Here is a 19,596-nt window from a genome sequence, read left to right as displayed (position 1 = left end):
CTGACCTGCCTTTAGCAAGAATCCTGTTAGGTCTATTTAATCAAATCCCCAGAACACCACCACCACCACCACCACCACCACCACCACCACCACCACCACCACTACCACGTTTCCTCCTGGTAATTTTCCATCCACTGCCCGCTATCCTGCTTCTTGGCTAGAAATCTCTCCTTTTCCTTGTTTTCAAAATTGAGCCCAGTTCTATACCAAGGCCCCTTTTCCCCTATTGCAATGGTTTTCAAATAACATTTTTTTTTTATTGCTTTAACTACTGTCAGGCTTTGTTTTCCTTTAGCAACCTCAACACTTGATTTTTTTCTTCCCTTATCAAGTGAGAACTTTCACCTTTTCACTTAAAGGAAGCACTTTACGGCTTTTTCCTTCTTTTTCTTTTTCTTTTTCTTTTCTGGTTTTTTTTTTTTTGTTTTTTTTTTGGCATTTCCAAATTGCCAGCATCACTACTCTTGTGTTTTGGGGGCCATTATTAAGTAAAATAGAGGTTACTTGAGCACAGGCATTTTGATACCATTACAGTTGATCTGATAACTTAGAAGGTTATTAAGTGACTAACTGGCAAGGAGCATATTCAGTGTGGAGCATATTCAAGTCTTACCACCTCCAGAACTGTGCCTTTATAGATATTGATTTTAAACTGGTCATTAAGAAACAAAAGACTCAGAAAGAACCTTTGACCCTCCCCCTTTCTTGCCAAAAACATTAAGATAGAAAGGCTGACTCCAAGAAAGAAATCTTAGGATGCTTCCTTTAGCCTAATTTGAATTGAGTATGGTGGATGGGAGGGCTTCAGGCAGGGGCCTGGCGGCAGGATCAACCCGGCCTACCTTTGTTTTCTGGGTTGCCTGGAAGAAATTTGCCTGACATGTGTGTTCCACTCTTTTTTCAATTACCTTTAAACCTCCCATTTTCACTTTTCCATTCCCCTCTTTTCTTTGTCCAAAATGAAATTTATACCTAATTTTTCCAGACTATCTATCTTTGGACTTTTCATGCTTATGTGAATTATTCATGTGCACATATTTTCATGCTTATGTGAATTATTCATGTGCACGTATTAAAACTTTGGTTTTCTTCTGTTAATCTTCTGTATGTCATTTGAATTATTAACTCAGCTAGAAGAACGTAGAAGGTGGGAGGAAACCAAAATTTTTTTTGGCCTCCACTAAAGAGATGATTCACAGCCCAGCCAGGACAGAGAGAGGCTGCAGGAGATTTCATCACGCTACTCAGAATGGTGCACAATCCAAAACTTATGAATTCTTTATTTCCGGAATTTTCCATTTAATATTTTTGGACCACAATTGACCACAGGTAACTGCCACCACAGAGAAGTGCAGGACTACTGTAGTACAAAGATAAGTCATAATATGTTCCAGTAAGAAATCTAAATAATGTGGCGGAACTAAATCAGATACACCAATATCTATAAAACCCAAGAAAAACAATAAATTCACAAAAGGCATAATGACAAAGAACTATGAGAGTTCATATAAGGGGGAAATGATATGCAGAGGAAATAGTCAAAAACTACTCTGAGGTTAGAACTCTGGGAACCTGGGAAGAGAATGTTGCTACTGATGTGATTAAGGGACCTAGGAAGAGAAACACTTGAAAAACGATGGCAGTTTGGTTTTAGACATTTTAAGTTGCAATGCCTGTGGGATACCCGATGGAAATGAGAGTGACCTTTCTTTGAGAAAAGCAGAGAGGCCAGACATAAGGATGCGGCTCTGTTGTGTAAGGAGATAATAGCTGAGTGGCAGTGGAAGAGACCATCAGGAGAGGGTGTACAGAAACAAGAGAGAAGTTTGGAGAACACTTATACAATTCGTGCAAAAGCAAGGAAAGGGAGAGTGAAATAAGCCCAAAACATGAGAAATAACGTAGACCTGTAAAATGTAGTGAATGCCTATTGTTTTTGCCCATCTAAGGCCACACCCCATCGTCCAGTAGTAGACCACCTTACTGCCATGGGAGCCTCCTATGTGATTTAAGTGGGGCTGCCCAGGGAACATATGTCCACTCTATGGTAGAGCTGTGGAGGAAGTCCTTCTCTAGTAGGATTGCTATGAGTCTAGGGGCTTCTTAGTCCATTTTCCACCATGTGAAAAAAGGTTAACTATAAGTAGAAAAAAGACAGTTTCTCTATACCATCACCAATCCTCTGGATACAGTTGTGCCTAAAGCTGGTTCTGCCCCTGACTCTTCAGTTATCTGAACCAGTGAATTCCCTTTCTGACCTAAGCTAATTAATATTAAGTTTCTTTCACTTTCAAATTAAAGAGTCCTGCTTGACATGTAAAGTAATTATTTAATAGACATCTTTTAAAGCTAACAAATTAATGCTACATCTAGAACCTATGAGAAAACAAAAAGATAAGTTTTACCACCATTTAAACCTTCATTTTTTTTCTTTTTCTCAATACATGGGCTCTTTTCTCTACTTGGCTATCTCGTCAAATGGCATCATTAAATAACACAAAACAATAGGGCTATCCGATCCTGTGCCCACCGTGCCAAGACCTTCACATTACACCAGAAATGAAATGATCATCCTAGTTGAAAGTCACCCAGAGGTGGTTTCAGGTTCTGTTTTGCCATGGACTATCTTCTGCAGAAGCCGAGTCATTCACATTCCCAATAAGGACACTGTTTGGTGTAGGTAGATGTTCTTTCTCTTTTGTGGAGGTAAAGGTAGGGAGAGAGAGGGCACCTCATAATGCATTTAGACTCAGTGACGATCAAAATTACAATGAAATACCAAGTCCAGCCAGTTTTCTAGGTTGTCAAGTAACTTCTAGCATAGTTTATACCTTCTTATTGAGACCCAAACTTTTAAGTGACTGCTATTTCTCTACTCTTCAAAGTTTACTCATTATTATTTTACCAATATAAAACATAGTTTTCTAAGATTTGAGCAAAGAATAGTCCAGAAAGACGATCTTTAAGTTTAAGAGGTGGCTAATCAAGTAATCCCAACTCCGTTTCTTCAAGATGCATTTTTTCCATTTTTTCCCTCAGGTTTTCTTACACTGTTTACTGAAGCCACCATGGTGCTGGTACATTCCTACCCACAACACAAGCGCACGCATGCCCACATTTCACTCACGAAATTCTTCCTTAAAAGGACACAAAAAGCGTCTTTCCTAACTATATTATTTAAAGGAGAAAGATGCCTTGTTTAATCATACGTCATTAAAGGGAAAAGGATTATTATGAAACAGTATGCATAGAATGACATCACTACTATAAATAAGGTTAAATAAAATCGAGAAATATATGCTTCAAAATATTAACAGTTTTTATCTCTGGGTGATAATTTTTATTTTTTCCTTTCATCTCCCTATATTTACCAAAGTCTTAAGCAATATACATGTATTCCTGTTTCAATTAGAAAAATAAAGTTAAATCATGGGGGAGAGAGGGTTAAATCTCTCATCTAAGTTCCTCCAAACACAATTAAGACAAGCTAGATTTTTTTTCTAATTTTACTAAAGAAAAAGAAATTTTAAAAGCTGTGATACACTTTTTGAAAAGGTTTACAACTTTTTCTGACTTTAACATCACTATTAACAAGTTTCTCAGCCTTATCCCATTCTACATTCAGTTTCTCAAATCCCTCTCACCCCAGTAAGCCTGGTGTCAGAGCACAAGTAGTCTGGATTCTTACTTCTCATCTCTGACCCTCTCGCAGATGGCAGGGGCCACCCTACTTTCTATCACCTGCAACATAGCTCCACAGGCCTTCTCCCGTTTACTGCCAAGACCAGAATGCCTTTCAGCTTTGCTGCTTGCCAAGGGCCTCCCACTCAGTACTGCCAGGGATAAAGTGTAGAAAGCACGCCTCTTCAACTCAGGGCCGGGGCAGATGCCACGAGGAGAGAACTCATCCTTCAGAGCCATCTCACCTCTGCATGCAAGGAATAGCCTTGTCCATCATAGGCCCAATTATGTGACAATCTTTTAGCACAGTGCTTCTCAAAGTGTGGTCCAGGAACTCTTGAGATTACCAAGACCCTACTAGAGTATATGCAAGGTCAAAATTGTTTTCATAATAATACTAAGACTGTATTTTCCTTTTTCACTCTCATTCTTTTTTGAATCAATGGATTTTTCACAAAGATAGAAGACAATTTGGTGACGTCCAGAGGGGAGGGGTATTAGGGGCTGGGAGAAAGCGGGGAAGGATTTAAGAAGTACAAATTAGTAGTTGATGGATGGTCATGGGGTTGGGGAGCACGGCACAGGGAATGCAGTCAGCATTAATGTAATGGCTAGGTGGAGAGCCAGAGGAGAGAAAGAGTAATTAAGGGGATCATTTTATAAACTATATAAATGTCTAACCAATGTACTGTGTACTTGAAACTAATAACAAAATAAATTTTTTTAAATGGATTTTTCTAGAGGCAACATGACATATATCAGAACACATTGAATGCAGAAGCATATGAGTCTCCAATTGTCTTCTACTAAGCCAGATAATAAAAACATTTGCAAGGATGTAAAATAATGCCATTCTTCTCACTAATTATTTTGTCATGGAAAATAGTTATTTTTTATTTAAAAAACATTAACATGGTATGGGATTATTAATGTTATTGTTAAGAAATAAATATTTTTAAATTTTCTCAACATTAATTTCTATAATGGTAAATATCAATAGATATAAACACATAAACTAAAGCCGTTAGTATCTGCAATAACTTTTAAGAGTATATACAAAGGGATCTTGAATCCCAAAGGTTTGGTCTAACACAGGGGTCCCCAATCTCCAGGCTGCACAGCAGGAGATGAGCAGCAGGCAAGCAGGTGAAGCTCCATCTATATTTGCAGCCCCTCTCCAGCGCTAGCATCGCCACCTCAGCTTCACCTCAGATCATCAAGCATTAGATTCTCATAAGAGCACCCATCCATGATGCCAAAAGGTTGGGGACCACTGGTCTAACACATACGAATGACACACAGGCTCTTATATACCACCTAACTGACAAATTGGGAGCTTCTAATCAATCTTACCTAATATACCTGTCATCTTGTTTAGCCTATATCCCTCCACACAAGATTGTTTCTACTGAGACATTGCCATTGTCACTTTTCTATTCAAACTGCCACACAACACGCACACACACACATACACAAACACACACACACACACACACACACACACACACACACACACCCCCTATTGCCAAGAGTCTAAAGTCCTAACATTAAAGAACCTCAATTATCTCTCTCCAATGTTCCATTCTCCCTTTACTATCCCTCAGAAGCACACTTAAACTCCCTACCCTAATCAAACAGTTCCAATAAATCTTGTATTTTACCTTCATTCTGACTTTTTATGGCCCCACCTAGAATTCTGATATTCCTCTTTGCAAAGTATCCAGCTCCTAAGTGTCCCACATGGGCCCAACCCCCTCTGCTTCATGTTGCTGTGCTCACCCCTTCTTGTCCAGACTTCTACATCCATAGTATTTATTTGTTTAGCACTTATTGTGTTCTTTCTTGTATTATCATCTGTTCATGAAAATGGACACATCTTTAGTAAGATCATGAACATCTAGAGAGGGTGAACGAATTACTTTTTATATCTTCCTATACCTTTAACAAAACATCATACGTATAAGACACTCAATTTAACAACAATGACTAATTTAACAGATTAAAGAAAGGATGAGAGGTAATTAGTAATGAGTACATAAGTATCTGAGTGTAATTCTGAGAAATACAAATTGATACCTTGAGAGTCATTCTCCAAGATCTCTGAGGAGCCAGATTTCCCAGTCACAAGTTTCAATGTTCATTCTATGAAACTTCAGCAGAATCAGCTCAGTGTGACCCTGATACTACGAATAAACTAATAAAACACCAATGTTTCCAAACTACTCTAAAAATGACAGCTATGGGCTATGGAGAAATCTATGTCTAAACGAAGAGAAAATAATTCTGAAAAATTTAGAAATTAGATGGAGTAACAACTTTACTGTTTCCTTCTACTTAGATGATACATGGGTTCGATTATAACATACTATTTCTTTTACACTATTTTTTATTAATTTGTCTTCATCAACTATAGGAATTGCTGGTTTATCTTGAATTAAATGATACACTTCAGTTGATTGGAATAATTTGGAAAGTTATATTGGTATTAAATTTATTGTCAAAAGGTTGAGGTTAAGCAGCATTCATTCATTCAACAAATATTTCCTGAATATCTACTATATGCTACTCATTATGCTAGTTATGGAAATCAAGAAGGAGATTGAGAAAAACTCAGTTCCTAACCTCACAGATCTTACAGACTATTGTAGGGTTCAGATAAAAACAGATAATTACAGTATGACCTTGTAAGTGCTAGGGTAGGATCCATGAATGTGAAGAAGAGAGGATAATTAACCCACCTTAAAGTAATGGGATTGTCAAATTCTTCCTGGAGAAAGCAACATATATGATGAAATATGAAGAAAAAAGGAGAATAAGGTTGGAGAAATATGGGGGTAGGGGTAGATAGTGCAGGGGCTTAAATATCTGTCAAGAAGTTTAGGTTTTATTCTAACAGGAATGAGAAACCATTTGAGGATGGTGGAATGATCATATTTGCATATTAGGGATATAAGTCTGACAGTGATGTGGGTGACAAAGAGAGACATGAAACAAGACTGGATACAGTGGGTGGCAGCAGCAACACAACAGACAGTTATTAAGCACTTACAGCATGCCAAGCACAAGACAGATAGTGAGATAAAATATGTAATTTAATCTCCTCTCCTCAACAATTCCATAAAGTAAGTAAAAATATCCCCATTACACAAAACAAAACACTGGAGTTTAGAGAGATTAAGTAATAAATATTTAAAAGTTATTATGACAGGACTTTTATGCATTTGATGTGGGAAGTAGGGAGAGAGAGGAGTCAAAAATAACACCCAGTTTTTCGGTTTAGTCAACTGAACAGTGGTGACGCCCATCACTCAGACTGGCAAAACAGGATTACCAGAAGGTTTTGATAAAGAAAGGATGGAGTTGATGAGTTCCATTTTAGACAGATTTAGACCTGTTGAGCTGGGGGAGAGAGTTAGATACCAATGGGCAATAGCATGTACAAAGCTGAACCTCACAAAAGAAATCTGAACCAAGCCGACCTGTTTAGAAAACTTCTACAGAGAAATGATAGCTGCAGCCACAGGAGTGACTGAGGACATGTGTAAAATTAAAAGAAAGAGGGTTTGAGATAGAACCCCAAGAAACACCGATATTTAAAGGATAAGCAAAAGACATTGAAATTGAGAAGAAGCAGCCAGAGAGGTAAGAAAAATGAATTAGATGCAGTCACAGGCAAGAAAAGGGTGTGTTTCAAGTAGGATGTGTTCAAACGCACGATCGAAATTAACAGAGAGGTAAAGCCTGAGAAATGCTCACTGTATTTAGCAATAAGGTTTGGGGTGACGCCTTATAAAGTAACTTCAAGAAAGCGTTGGGGACAGAGCCAACCACAATATGTTCAGGAGTGACTGGAAGGTAAGGAAATGGAATAGGAATTTACACATTTCTACCATCCAGTTAAATTGAAATGGCTGTTCTCCCAGATAAATTTGGGCACTTGGTGACTTTTGCCAAATGACTTAATTGTGCCTCAGTTTTGAGGGAAACTGATAGGTCTTAATTTTCTCACAATACTGTTTTGAGAATCAAATGTCATTAATCAAGAAATGACATTGTAAGGTGAAAAACAGCTTGTGGAGGAACTAGCATCAGGTTTTAGAGCTAGCCCTAACTATTGCAGAGACAGCTTCAGCAGGGAAAATTATAATAATATTTTTTTTCTTGTTTTATTGAAACAAGAGGAATATCAGCAAAGAACATCATCCTGCTTCAAATGCTTATACAGTTCCCAGTGGCTTCGAGAAACTGGCATCAGTTCTACCTTGACATCCTGGCACTTGGACAACATAGGAGGCGATTGACTCTGGAAAATAAACCAGCCTCTCCATGTGATGATAGTCTTCAGTCTTCAACAGTAGAATGGGCATAGGTTTTGAAGTGCAGTCACCCTGGAGTGGAATCCTCACTCCACCGCTTCTGTGCCATGAATTTGCATGAGTATTTAATGTAGCTGAGACTGGTGATACATAGATTACTGACCCTGTGAGGTTAGGAGGGTTAATGGGATGGTGTATAAGAAAGCACTGAGCACAATGCCTGGCACATGATCAGTATGCCATGAACAATAGCTGTCATTCTTGTTAGGACGGGACCTGCTTCCTCTGCTAGAGTGAAGGCCTCACCCAGGACATGTACTTAAATGGAATTCATCCTGTCATTAGGGACAAAGCCAGCGTCTACTTTTTCTCATTAATATGTGTAGGTGTAGAATATACCTAGATTCTGAGACGCCTGCTCCTAAAGTAAACTGTAGAGCATCATGATTTTGTATACAAACTCAGTTACCTGGTATCATCAATAGCATGCATCCATTACCAAGAGGGTTTGTATGTTTTCTAGCATATGCGTTCAATACATATATAAAGCAGAATCTGTTACCAAACTCCAAATCGGCCTACTGATTTTACCATCACCATTCATCTGAAATTTGGGCTAACTTTCTCTCTCGCTGTCCCTGAAGAAAAGAGACACATCTCTCACTTTTCCCGATGAGACCAAAGTGGGTCCTGCTCTCCTACTTGCTTTATCAACTGACAAGGTCAGGTCAGCATGGAGGGCCCTGGGTTCTTTCAGCTAGCAAATCCCATACAGAAGTCCTGAATTAAGTCTAAATTTAAACCCACAGTTATATTTATTTCTAGAGGTATCATATAAACTCCCAGCCATTCACGTTTCAGTAGTGATGTAAATTTTGGACAAAAACAGAGCTAATTCCTAAATACGGCCTCGGAAGTCCTGTGGAGGAGAAGGAATGTTCATAATTTCAATATATATTGTAATAACCAAATTATTTCATTAGTCTCCACACTTAAAGTTTACATTTTCAAAAATCTATTACTAGTGTTTGATGAAAGGAAAATAGAGGCAAATGGTAAAGCCTTTCTCAAGGTCAGAGTCACCATGGAAACTAACAGTAAAACCAAAGTCACTGGGCTGACATATTTCTCTCTGAACTTTTTATTTCATTAATCCTAGCTGTCATTTTATAGCAGTGCTTTCCTCTACGAATTGCCTCACCCATAAGTGCTCAAACCTTAGACAATTCTGCTAAGAACGGTAAAGCTGTATCAAGTAACACAATAATATAATGATAATAACCAAGCATTGGACATATAATTTGAGCCAGGCATGATATTAAATATTTTACACACCTTATCTCATTTGTTATTTGTTATTTATTACTTGAAGTAATACAATGAAAAAAATATCTTATTTATTTGAATTACTACATGTAATGAACTAAATATATGTGCCTAAAATATAGTAAATGCTTAGTAAATGTTATTATTGTTCTTATTTTTTTCGTTCAAATAACTATCCTATGAGTAAGGTTCATTTTTTCAATTCACAGATGTAAAACTTAAGGATTACGGAGATTAAGTTACTCGCTGTGATTCTCCAGCTAATAAGTGACAGAATTAGAATTTCATCCCAGGTCTGTTTGATTCCAAAAGCCAAATTGTTAACCATTATGTTGTATTCTCTACTATAGTTAGAGAGCTAAAGAGTTCACCAAATAGATCAATGATAACTCTGGGTTAATTTTAAATTAGGCCCATAAAACTAAACCCTTAGGGGCCTAAGCAATGCTCATTGGGTTCCCCCCCTCCGCCCCCAAGTATTCAGTTAGCTATGAAGAAGTCAAGATGTTAAATATTTGAATTCGGAAGGCATAAAACTACTAAAATATTAAATGGAAAATTCCAAAAATAAACAATTCATAATTTTTAGATTGTGCACCATTCTGAGTAGCGTGATGAAATCTCCTGCAGTCCCTCTCTGTCCTGCCTGGGCTGTGAATCATCTCTTTAGTGGGGGCCAAAAGAAAGTTTTTGTTTCCCTCTCACCTTCTGTGTTCTTCTAGCTTAGTTAATAATTCAAATGACACAGAATTTTAAAAACTCCTTTGATCTGGATTCACAGATTTTTGTTTTCATTCTCCTTAAACTTCAGGCCAAGAAAGACGACAGAGGCTTTTTGGAAAGAGACAGAAACCAAATTCAAAAAGGCTCCATTCTGAAGATTTTCTACACTTCCAAATCCCATAATCACAAAAGTAATTCAATGACAGTTTCATTTCTTTATAAAATAAATCTCAAGACGTAATGAATTCATTTGACTCCAGAAACAGACAACTAGGAGTAGTTTGAGAATAAATTAGTTTCAGTTACAAACAGGAATCTACTGTTATCTGGAGTTGGAAATGGTACAACTCTCTGAAAACTACATAGTTTCAGAGAGTTGTACCATTAGGTTGCCTAGAGTTTAGTAACATTCTTATTTTTAATAAATTGCACTGTAAATGATCCAAATATTAGCTGTTTGCATTTAGTAATATGGACAGTCCCTTGAGAAAATGCCACTCTGAGTACAAGTAAGTCGCAAACTCCTATTACCAACCACATTAAGTTGCTTTCAGTAAGGGGCTGCATTTTTCTTTCCCTGAGGAATGTCAGTCCTTCTCAACTTCAGGTCTTATTTTTTATTCCTATTTATATCCTTATTTCTCTCCCCTAACCCCTACTGATATTGATAAGATATTGATAACATAAGGGATTCAAATGTACATTAAATTTAAAGAAAAACTCTTTGAACTACAGTCATAGTTGAAAAGCAATGGGTTTTATGACAGAGAAATGAAGTCTCTGCCCCTCACCATCTCCCTATCTGGGGAGATGGTGAGGGGCATAGACTTCATGAGGAAACAGGAACATGGCGTAAACCACGGACAGCATAAAAACAGCACACCTCTCACCCAGCTACTCTACTTGGAGCATCCCCAGAGAGGAATGAATACCTAACTCAATTAAGGGGAAAAGTTTACCTCTGCCTTCATAGTAACTGTGTCGAGAGCTCAAATTCCCACCTAGCAGAGCTGACTTGCCTACAGTTCGTAATTCTGTTACTCTGCACACCTACTCATCCCTTATCACTGCAACTCATTCCCTGTCACCCACGCACAGACCACTGTCCAGTGCTGTGCAGTCAGCAACGAGGTTGCTTTATAAGGGTGATAAAGGAGAATTTACACTCTTAACTGCCAGGAGAGAGAGTGAATTCATTGATGGAATATTTCTAAGATAAAAGGGAGAACAGGACTGAATGTTTTAACACTGCATATAGGTGTTTTCTCTCATATCTAAAGTCTATCCGTAGAATAACAAGTTGATTAATATGCCTTTCTCCGGGAAAACTTTAGAAACTCAGAATTACGAAAACTATTGTTGCCAAAATAGTTTTACTGAAAAAAAGTCATTATATAAAAAGTAAAAGAAAAGAAAATTTTATTCTAAAGTATAGAATTCATGTAACTCACAAGGAAATCCATCTTGTGATTAATAGTAGAGATACATTTGATACAGGCAGATGTTTAATCAATAAATATTTTAAAAAACAAACCAGATAAGCAAACTTCTCCAAAAGGAGCACTGATTGATTTGGAACTCCTCCGTGAGCATTCCCAAAGGGACTCCTTCCCCTTCTAAACTAGCAGAGCACCTGCTATCAACAGTATTCATTGAACAATTAATCATATACATCCTTGTGATATGCCTTATAATATTTGTTTCAGTGATTACTTAACTACAGCATTTTTGCCTTGTGTTGCATACTTCTCACAGGTTTCCATCATATTTCTTAATTAAACTATAAGCTCTCTGAGGACAGGAGCCTATCATCATCGTAGTTTCTGTAGTCTTAGCATTGTTCCCTTAACGTGACTAAGCGATGAATCTAGATAAGTGGCTGATGATTAATAACTTCTATCCATAGTTCAAAATCTATGGTAATAGTTACTCTGGTTAGAAAGAGTATAATTTTTCAGGCTATAATTCAAAAAATCCATTTCTGATAACATAAAGTTTAAGAAAAAAAAAAGACACCAGGTGCTCTTTCTCTCCTCCATCCCTGGTCAGTGCTTCCCAGACCCTCCCTCAACTAATCCACTATTACCCCTACCGCAGGAAAAAGTACAATAGATGACAACAAGCTATTCACACAATGTGTACGTAACGACCACACTCCTGTTTAAGATTGCCTGAGGTTCTACCATTTACTGTGTGACACTGGCCAAGTTACTTAACCTCTCTGAACCATATTTTTCTCATGTATAAACTGAAAATAATAATGGTACCTTTATCATAAGATTGTTGTGGATGTAAAATGTGATAATACAAATAAACTGGTTAAAAGAGTTATGTCACATAGTATTCCTAACTATAATTATTTATATTATATACAATTATATATATTATATACTCTTTGGGTAGTGGGTAAAGGTGCAACTTTGGAATTTAGATACAGGAGGAAAGGAGGGCATTTTCCCATACAGATCCCAATCATACCTGACGTCAGGCAAACTGAGCTCTTGACATCTGTACAGATGTAGATGTGAACAAAACCAATGCTATCTCTGTATCCCGGATTTCATTTCATTTTTAAGTTTCATGCTGTGGCCTTTGACCAACCTCACTGTCCTTAGCAAGCATATCAGAGCTTTCTAGCTGACAGTTATCCGTGTCCCTTAAAATAAAGCCATTACTATTTTTGTTAGTAACAGCTGGAATGGTAGGTATGACAATCGAGATAAGTATCAAACTGGTAAGAGTATTGATTATAAGCAATCATCTCTTATAAGGTCATCAGGAGGTATGGCCCTGGCACTACCGCATTATTTGTCCCATTGTCTTATTAATCATTAGTACCCAAGTTATAGTATAAAAAAGTACTGTATCAAGGGTCTGTTAGCAGAGAATAATCTACTCAGACTACTAGGTCGTTTTTTTCCCTTCTGATCCAATCTTCCCGTAAATAAATTACCCTATAATCAATTCTGTTATATTCTACAGAGTTGCCTGCTTTGCCTGGCAACTTTGATCTGAAGGTACCTTCTCGCTATGGTGGCTATTACACCTTTGCTCCACCATCGAACAACATCATGGTCAAATGAATTATGAAAATCCCTTATTTTCTCCAAACCCTTGAAAACAATGATCGCACTGTACACGGTCAAATTAAATGAGAGTGATAATAATAGATCAGAATAGGTCCATTGTCTTGGAGAAAAAATGACCAGAGACCTAAGGGCAACCTTGCTCTTCTGTCCTGCCTTTCTGTCCACTTTTCCAGTTTCTCATCTGAACAAGGCTGAAAGGCATTCATAGAAAATAAACCCCCACCATTTCTCAGAACATAAAGGTTAAAAAAACAAAAAACAACCAGGTGCTCTTTCTCTTTTCCGTCAGAGCTTCCCAGAACCTCCATCATCTAATTTACCATTACCCTCACCCCAGGAAAAAACACAGTAGATGAAAACAAGTTATGCATACAGTGTGTATGTAATGACTACACACACACACTCACACACTTCTGTTTTCTACACACCATTAGCCTGGTCATCCATTAAGGCAAACCAAGAGGTACCTCTCTGCCTCTCCCTCTGGCATCATTGGGTCAGAAACCAATAAGTAACCACAACAGGCAAAAGATTAAAGCAAAAAATGTTTATCTTTGGAGCTTTTTTGCCTACTCTTCAGCAACGCTTACTCTTCCAAAAGGAGGCAGAGCCGATGCTACCTCCAGACTGTCTCTAGGTTCGAGCAATCATTACATTTTATGCAAACCACTTCAGTTTCCTCCTTAACTCCTGTCCTGATCCACTCCAACACTTTCCGTAGTCTCATGAAGATGAATTTTCTAAAAACACAAATCTGATTTTGTTCTACTTTCATTTCTAATTCTTTAATTAAAAATATCATTCTAGCATGCATTATAGTTACAGATGCATATGTCATATCTCTCCCAATAAACTGTAAAGTTATGTGAGGGCCCATATTATCTTTCTCATATTAAATAAGCTTCACTCACTCATTCAAAAAATACATAATGAATACATGTTACGTACCAGGCACTACACTAGCCCATGGAGAGATAAGTCAAGTGATTCCTTTCAGTTCGTTTAAAGTTGAGGGGAGGATGCTAAGGAAGGGAGGAGGTTGCAGGCATACAGACGGAAAATTATATTACATATTATATTACATATTATAATATAATTGCAATGTATAATGTTAGGATTGCACAGGCATCAGATCATATAGGATAACCTAGAAGGGGATCCTCAAACCCTTGAGCACATCAAGAAAGGCTCCTCAGAAAAAGTAGTGACTAAGCCAATACCTGAAGCGTAAGCAGGTGTAGGTGGAAAACCAGGAACTATGGGCAGTCCATTAAGACTGGACTAGTGGCAAAGGATAAAGCTTGAGAAATATGGGAACCAGATTATAAAAGGGCTTAAGCCACACTAAAGTGTTTGAAGTTTATCCTGAAGGAATGTAATTGTTTTTATGAGATGAGTGATATGATCAGATTTGTCTTTAAAATGGCCACTCTAATTAAGAGCACAGTAGTCATTCAAAATATTTGTTGAATGCATAAACAGTTAAGTGTCATTAGCATAATAAAAAATATTTCAAGAATTCAAAAAAGAAAGAAAACAGCATAACAGTGCTGGCTGTGATGCCCTAAAGAGGTTTTATGAAGGAGTTTAACTGGGCATTTTAAAATGTAGGATTTTGATAGGGCAATTCGAGGAAAAGAAGGTCATTCCAGTTGGAAAAAGGCAGGGTGTAATAAGCCAAGAAGTGGTTGAACAAAAGTATAAAGTGAATTCACAGAAGAGTAAATAATATAGTTTCATGAGTGCTAGGTCTGGAAAAATAGGTTTACTTCTTGGGGTCAAACTTGAGATGAAAGCAGTGCCTTGAATGCCAGGCTGGAGGTTTGGACTTCACCAACCAAGAGACAGTTCCTGGAGGCGTTTTGAAAGAAGATAGGCATACTCCAAGTATTGCTTTAGGTTGAATATGAATTACGAGAAGAGGTTTACAAACAAGGTCAGGCAAGCAGGTGATAGAAACGTGAAAGGGAAAATAAAAAGGTGCAGGAAATATGCTGCAATATACACATCAAAAGAAAAAAGAGAGTTAAGAGAAAGAAGCAAGGTGTAAGGTTGAGTGATGGTGTGAAACAAAGGTTGACTCACAGGCCAACCTACCATACCCACTCCCACACCTCCAGCACCCCCACTAACCTAGACTGGGAGACTGATTTTTTGAATCAGCTTAGTGTGATAATTTGCAGAATGAGGATCTTTTTTTTGTTTTATCAACCTATTTAATCACTGTCTGCAATAAGAACTTGGAGGTAAGGTGTTTTTAAAAAGGGTGTAAAGAGAAAAGAACATTTGGAGAATGAGAAAGAAATATCCAAATAAACAAAAAGTAGCACTGAAGCCATTTTTAAATCCCCTAAATTAATCACTCAAAGTATGCATTCAGTTGGAGTTTCCCTATGTACTCTAGGAACTCCTTGCCACATATCAGATTTACACCAAGTCATGTGCAAGACCCACTGAACTAAAAGAGCTCAACCCTCTCACTGTTTGAGTCATCTCTTCTACCTGCTCTTTGTACCTTCAGTAACCATAAGAAGCGAAATAATAAAATCAATTGTTCTATTGTCACCAGTTTGAACTCAGGTCACTTTGGTCTCTCAAAACAACAAGTTAATTTAATAGTACTCAGGGATACTGAAAAAAAATATTAGAAAACCTTCCAAAATGTCTAACCAACCTCCAGAGGATAGTAGTCTATGACTTGAGAAAAGCTGACTTAAGAAATATCACAGACCTCATCCAAGGGAACAAGGTCATTTGTAAACAGATCTCACAAAAGATTCAATAAATCCCTGGTCCACAAAAATACATTCTATTTTCTCAATCTTTTTCAAAGCCAGAAAATCAAGCTTCTCACAGTAGGCCCATACGTTATTTATTCCACTTTTTTACAGGTGAGGAAACTCGAGTTGTATTCTTTAAAGTATGGAGATATTAATGGTCCTAAATTTTCCTTCAAATGGGATGGTTTTCTGCTGGAGCAGATATGAATACTAGCAAATTAATAGATTCTTCTGGAATGGTAGTTCTTTTGTCATCATTTTGTTTGATGACTGTTTTCATCAGGACTTTTTAGAACATCAAATAATTGTTTGTTAGGACTGATTAAGTGATAAATTTTCCTTGGTTTCCCTTTGTTTCCAAAGTAATTACGGGCTTCTCATCTTTTTGATGCCCACAGAGGCCATAATGAAGGTAGTTAAACACGCAAACAAGAGAATCAGAAACAAGGTGTCAACATATAAATAGATATAATTTATCTGTTGAGGTATCCTACTTACTCATAAACTGGGAATCAAATTGCTAATAAACTTAACCAATTTTCCTAAATTATTTAGGCATATTTTCCAGTGCCTTTGCCTAGGGGTGGCTCAGGGATCTTTTGTTCCTTTATGATTTTTAAACACCTCTTGACACTGCAAGATAAGAAGATAATTTAAGTCAAAACAATGTGTGGGCTATAGATATGCAGCTGCAAGTCAAGTCTTCAAACGTCTTTCCAAGCATATGACCACCCCTACTCCTACCTAGAAATACTTTAGTCAGCTCAACTGTTCCTTCTACTTGAAGAGACTGCAACTTGACAGGAAATGCTTAGAAAGTTGTTTTATTTTCCAAAATATTGATATAATATATGGGAATTTTGGTTTTTCCAACGTATCATTTTTTAGACATTAAACTAAATGATTAATTAAACCATGCCAGAGCTGGAACTATAGTTTACTAAAGAACATGAATATGTGGACCCCAAAACCTTTCAAAGGGAAATCACGCTCTGATACCCCATGGCATCAGAAAGTTCTACTTCTTGAGTAGCGTGTGTTTCAACCCAGGTGAGATACATCTAACACAAAGTATGCCAACCTCTTTATAATGTTTTTAGCAAGCAGCTCATCTGATTAAAATTTCCCTGACATTTAAGGTCAGATACATTGGGAAATGCTAAATTTCCAAAAGTAGAGAATAGTATAGAGCATTTCTCAAACATCTTGGACTGCAAAAATTTTTTGTAACATAAATTAACATCGCCCAGAAGAGACGAACAATATGGAAAATACTGCATACTGCTATTCATCATTAGTTGTCGCTGGAACAAGAGCATAAGGGGACAAAATCAGGGCACTGAGTGAACAAAGTTTTAAAAAGTGGGGAGGGAGTTTTGGGGAAGATGTGGAAAGCACACTTTGTCCACTTCACAATTTTAAGAAATAATCATAGAATATGAACTATGTAAATAACTAGGAATCTGTATCATCCTTTTTTTTTTTTTTTTTTTAAGTTTCCTGACCTTAAGTGCTCTCTGTACAATAAGTCCCTTCAGGTCTAAATGCTTCATGTAACGTACACAGGAAAGACGGAACTACATTATATCTCATTGGCAGTTGTAATCACGGAGGAACTGTTAACAAGTGCGGCGTGCGAGCCACTAACTTTGCTGGGAAGATTTAAGTATGCCATTTCTACCTAAAAAGCATCTCTTAAGGTGCTTCCCGCGCTCAAACACTTGATAAACTTTTATATAAAATCTTATAACCACTAGTGTCTGACCACTCAGCTCATCAGGCAATTTTTAGCTCCCTCAACGCCATCAGCTCTTTAACCCCAGCTAAGGAGCCCGGTCTAGTAAAAATCAAGTGCCACCGATCAGTTACCGCCTCATACTTGAAAAATGTAACGAAATTCTTTCTCCCACACTTTTCCCACACAAATAGCGTTCATGTACAAATGGAAGTCTACCGACAGCAAAAGCACGGAAGGGCCGCCAGGCCGGCGCCGTACCTGGTTGAAGTGCAGTTGCCCGGGCTGCAGGGCGCCCTCCGCGGGGGCGGCTCCCAGCTGCTCGAGCAGGCGCCCCAGCTGCGCCACCGACAGGCTCCGATTCGTGCCGAACACGTTTAGCACATCCTCGCTGAAGGCAAGCCCGGGCCCCGCCGCCGCCCCTCCGAGGCTGGCGGCCACCAGCAGCAGGAGCCCGGCCACCGCTCGGCCCCGGGCCATCCTGGCCGGGGCTGCCCCTCGCGTGCCCCAAGCGGGCTGGAGCACACGAGGACGCGCTGGGCGCACCAGCATCCGTGCCCAAGGGCGCGCAGGTCAGGCGTCGGCGCCGGTCCTAGTCAGCGCTGGCGCGGGGCGCCCCTGGTCCTCCGCCGCCTTCGAAAGAGCAGCAGCCCGCGACCTGCAGGACATCGAAGTGGCCGTGCAGCCGGAGGTGGAGACCGATAGGCAGAACGGGCCCCCGGGCCTCCTGTAGAGCCTGAGATAAAGAGGACAGAGATAAAGGCCACCGGGCCACCCGCGGGTCGGCCCCGGGAGCACTGCCGTGGCCGGAGCCCTCGAACGCCAGGTTTGGCATTGAGCCAACTGCCCCGGAGCCGAGTTTGCAGACGTTCCAGGATTTGCGTACAGTGTGGTGACACATGCTCCTCCCGGATATAAAGCCCCAAACCACTGCCAGTTCTTAAGAAGAATTAAAACCACACTAGCTGTGGAACCCCACCTCCTCTTCCTGTCTTTGCTGAAGTCCCTCAGAGCAAACTTAAAAGGAGTGAGACGTGCAGTCCCCGAGGAGCTACAGGAAATGACCCTTCGGGGTCCTGGGGTTTGAGCGTCTAAATGGTACCCTCCCTCTCCCAGATCTCTGCTCTTGGCAAGCTAGTAGGAAGGACTCGGTAGCCTGCTAACCTCTCACTTCACCTGTTTGTTTCTGTCTCTTGGTGTCTCTCTGTGTTTGTTTCTATTGTTTCTGTCTCTTGGTGTCCCTCTGTGTGTGTCCACTTGAAAGAGTCTCTCTCTCTCTCCTCTCTCTCTCTCTCTCTCTCTCTCTCTCTCTCTCTCTCTCTCTCTCTCGCAAGTCCGTTGTGAAACTCCGAGATCCTGCCCTGCACCCTTTACAGATAACAGGAGGACCCTGTCCCCGCCTTCGCAGCACGTGGTGACACACTCCCCCAGCCTGAACTCCCGTGCGCATCCACGCCGGGGCGCAGGGCTGCTGGCTTTTGCTCTTCGCTTGTTTTGCGCACTCCCAGCCTCAGTCCAGCCGGCTCCCCACCCTCACCCCTGGGTATTATTACCTCAATACCACCTCCGTGTCGGTGTCCCTAGCCTTCTTTCTGCTCTCGGTGGTCTCCTTGTTACCTTGATAAAACTGGCTTCCTAGAATAGAGTCTGGAGCCGCTTGCATTGTCTAAGAGATTAGCAGGAATTGCTTTTTTGTTTTAGTTCTTAAACTCGGAGGAGAAAGGGGAAATGAAACCTGTAGCGTGGTGGCTGGCTCCCTTAGCCAGCACTGCCCAATCCGGCCCTTCCTGACGCCACACGGGATATCCTCAGATCAAAACGAATGTTTGCTTGTTCAGATGAGGGTTCAAGAAAAGCCGATTTATGGTGTGAGGTCATCAAGTTTGCGCAAAGCGAATGCGGTGTTTGGGGACAAAGGTTGTGTCTGGTGGATATAATCGTCCAGA

At 39.3% G+C, this 19,596-nt stretch overlaps 1 protein-coding gene across 2 annotated transcripts in view; it reads right to left on the bottom strand.

The window, feature by feature from the left end:
• The window catches only part of SLC39A8 (solute carrier family 39 member 8), a 73,416-nt gene extending 54,048 nt beyond the window's left edge, over positions 1-19,368 (bottom strand). Inside the window, exons 1-2 of one of the 2 annotated variants that reach the window (XM_023531393.1) lie at positions 19,204-19,368; positions 17,912-18,386 (exon numbers count right to left, since the gene is read on the bottom strand). In XM_023531393.1, the coding sequence (XP_023387161.1) occupies positions 17,912-18,202 (291 nt within the window). In that variant the 5' untranslated portion in view covers positions 18,203-18,386; positions 19,204-19,368. Of the gene's footprint in view, positions 1-17,911; positions 18,387-18,826; positions 19,023-19,203 lie in introns of those variants that run through there. The other variant, XM_011361514.2, reaches the window with a different exon arrangement.
• Positions 19,369-19,596: the final 228 nt, after the last annotated feature.

This window comes from Pteropus vampyrus, unplaced genomic scaffold, assembly GCF_000151845.1.
Source record: "Pteropus vampyrus isolate Shadow unplaced genomic scaffold, Pvam_2.0 Scaffold67, whole genome shotgun sequence".
In the NCBI taxonomy this organism is placed as follows: Eukaryota; Metazoa; Chordata; class Mammalia; order Chiroptera; family Pteropodidae; genus Pteropus; species Pteropus vampyrus.
The sequence above is the reverse complement of the archived record's forward strand: the minus strand, read 5'-3'. Positions and strand labels throughout refer to the sequence as shown.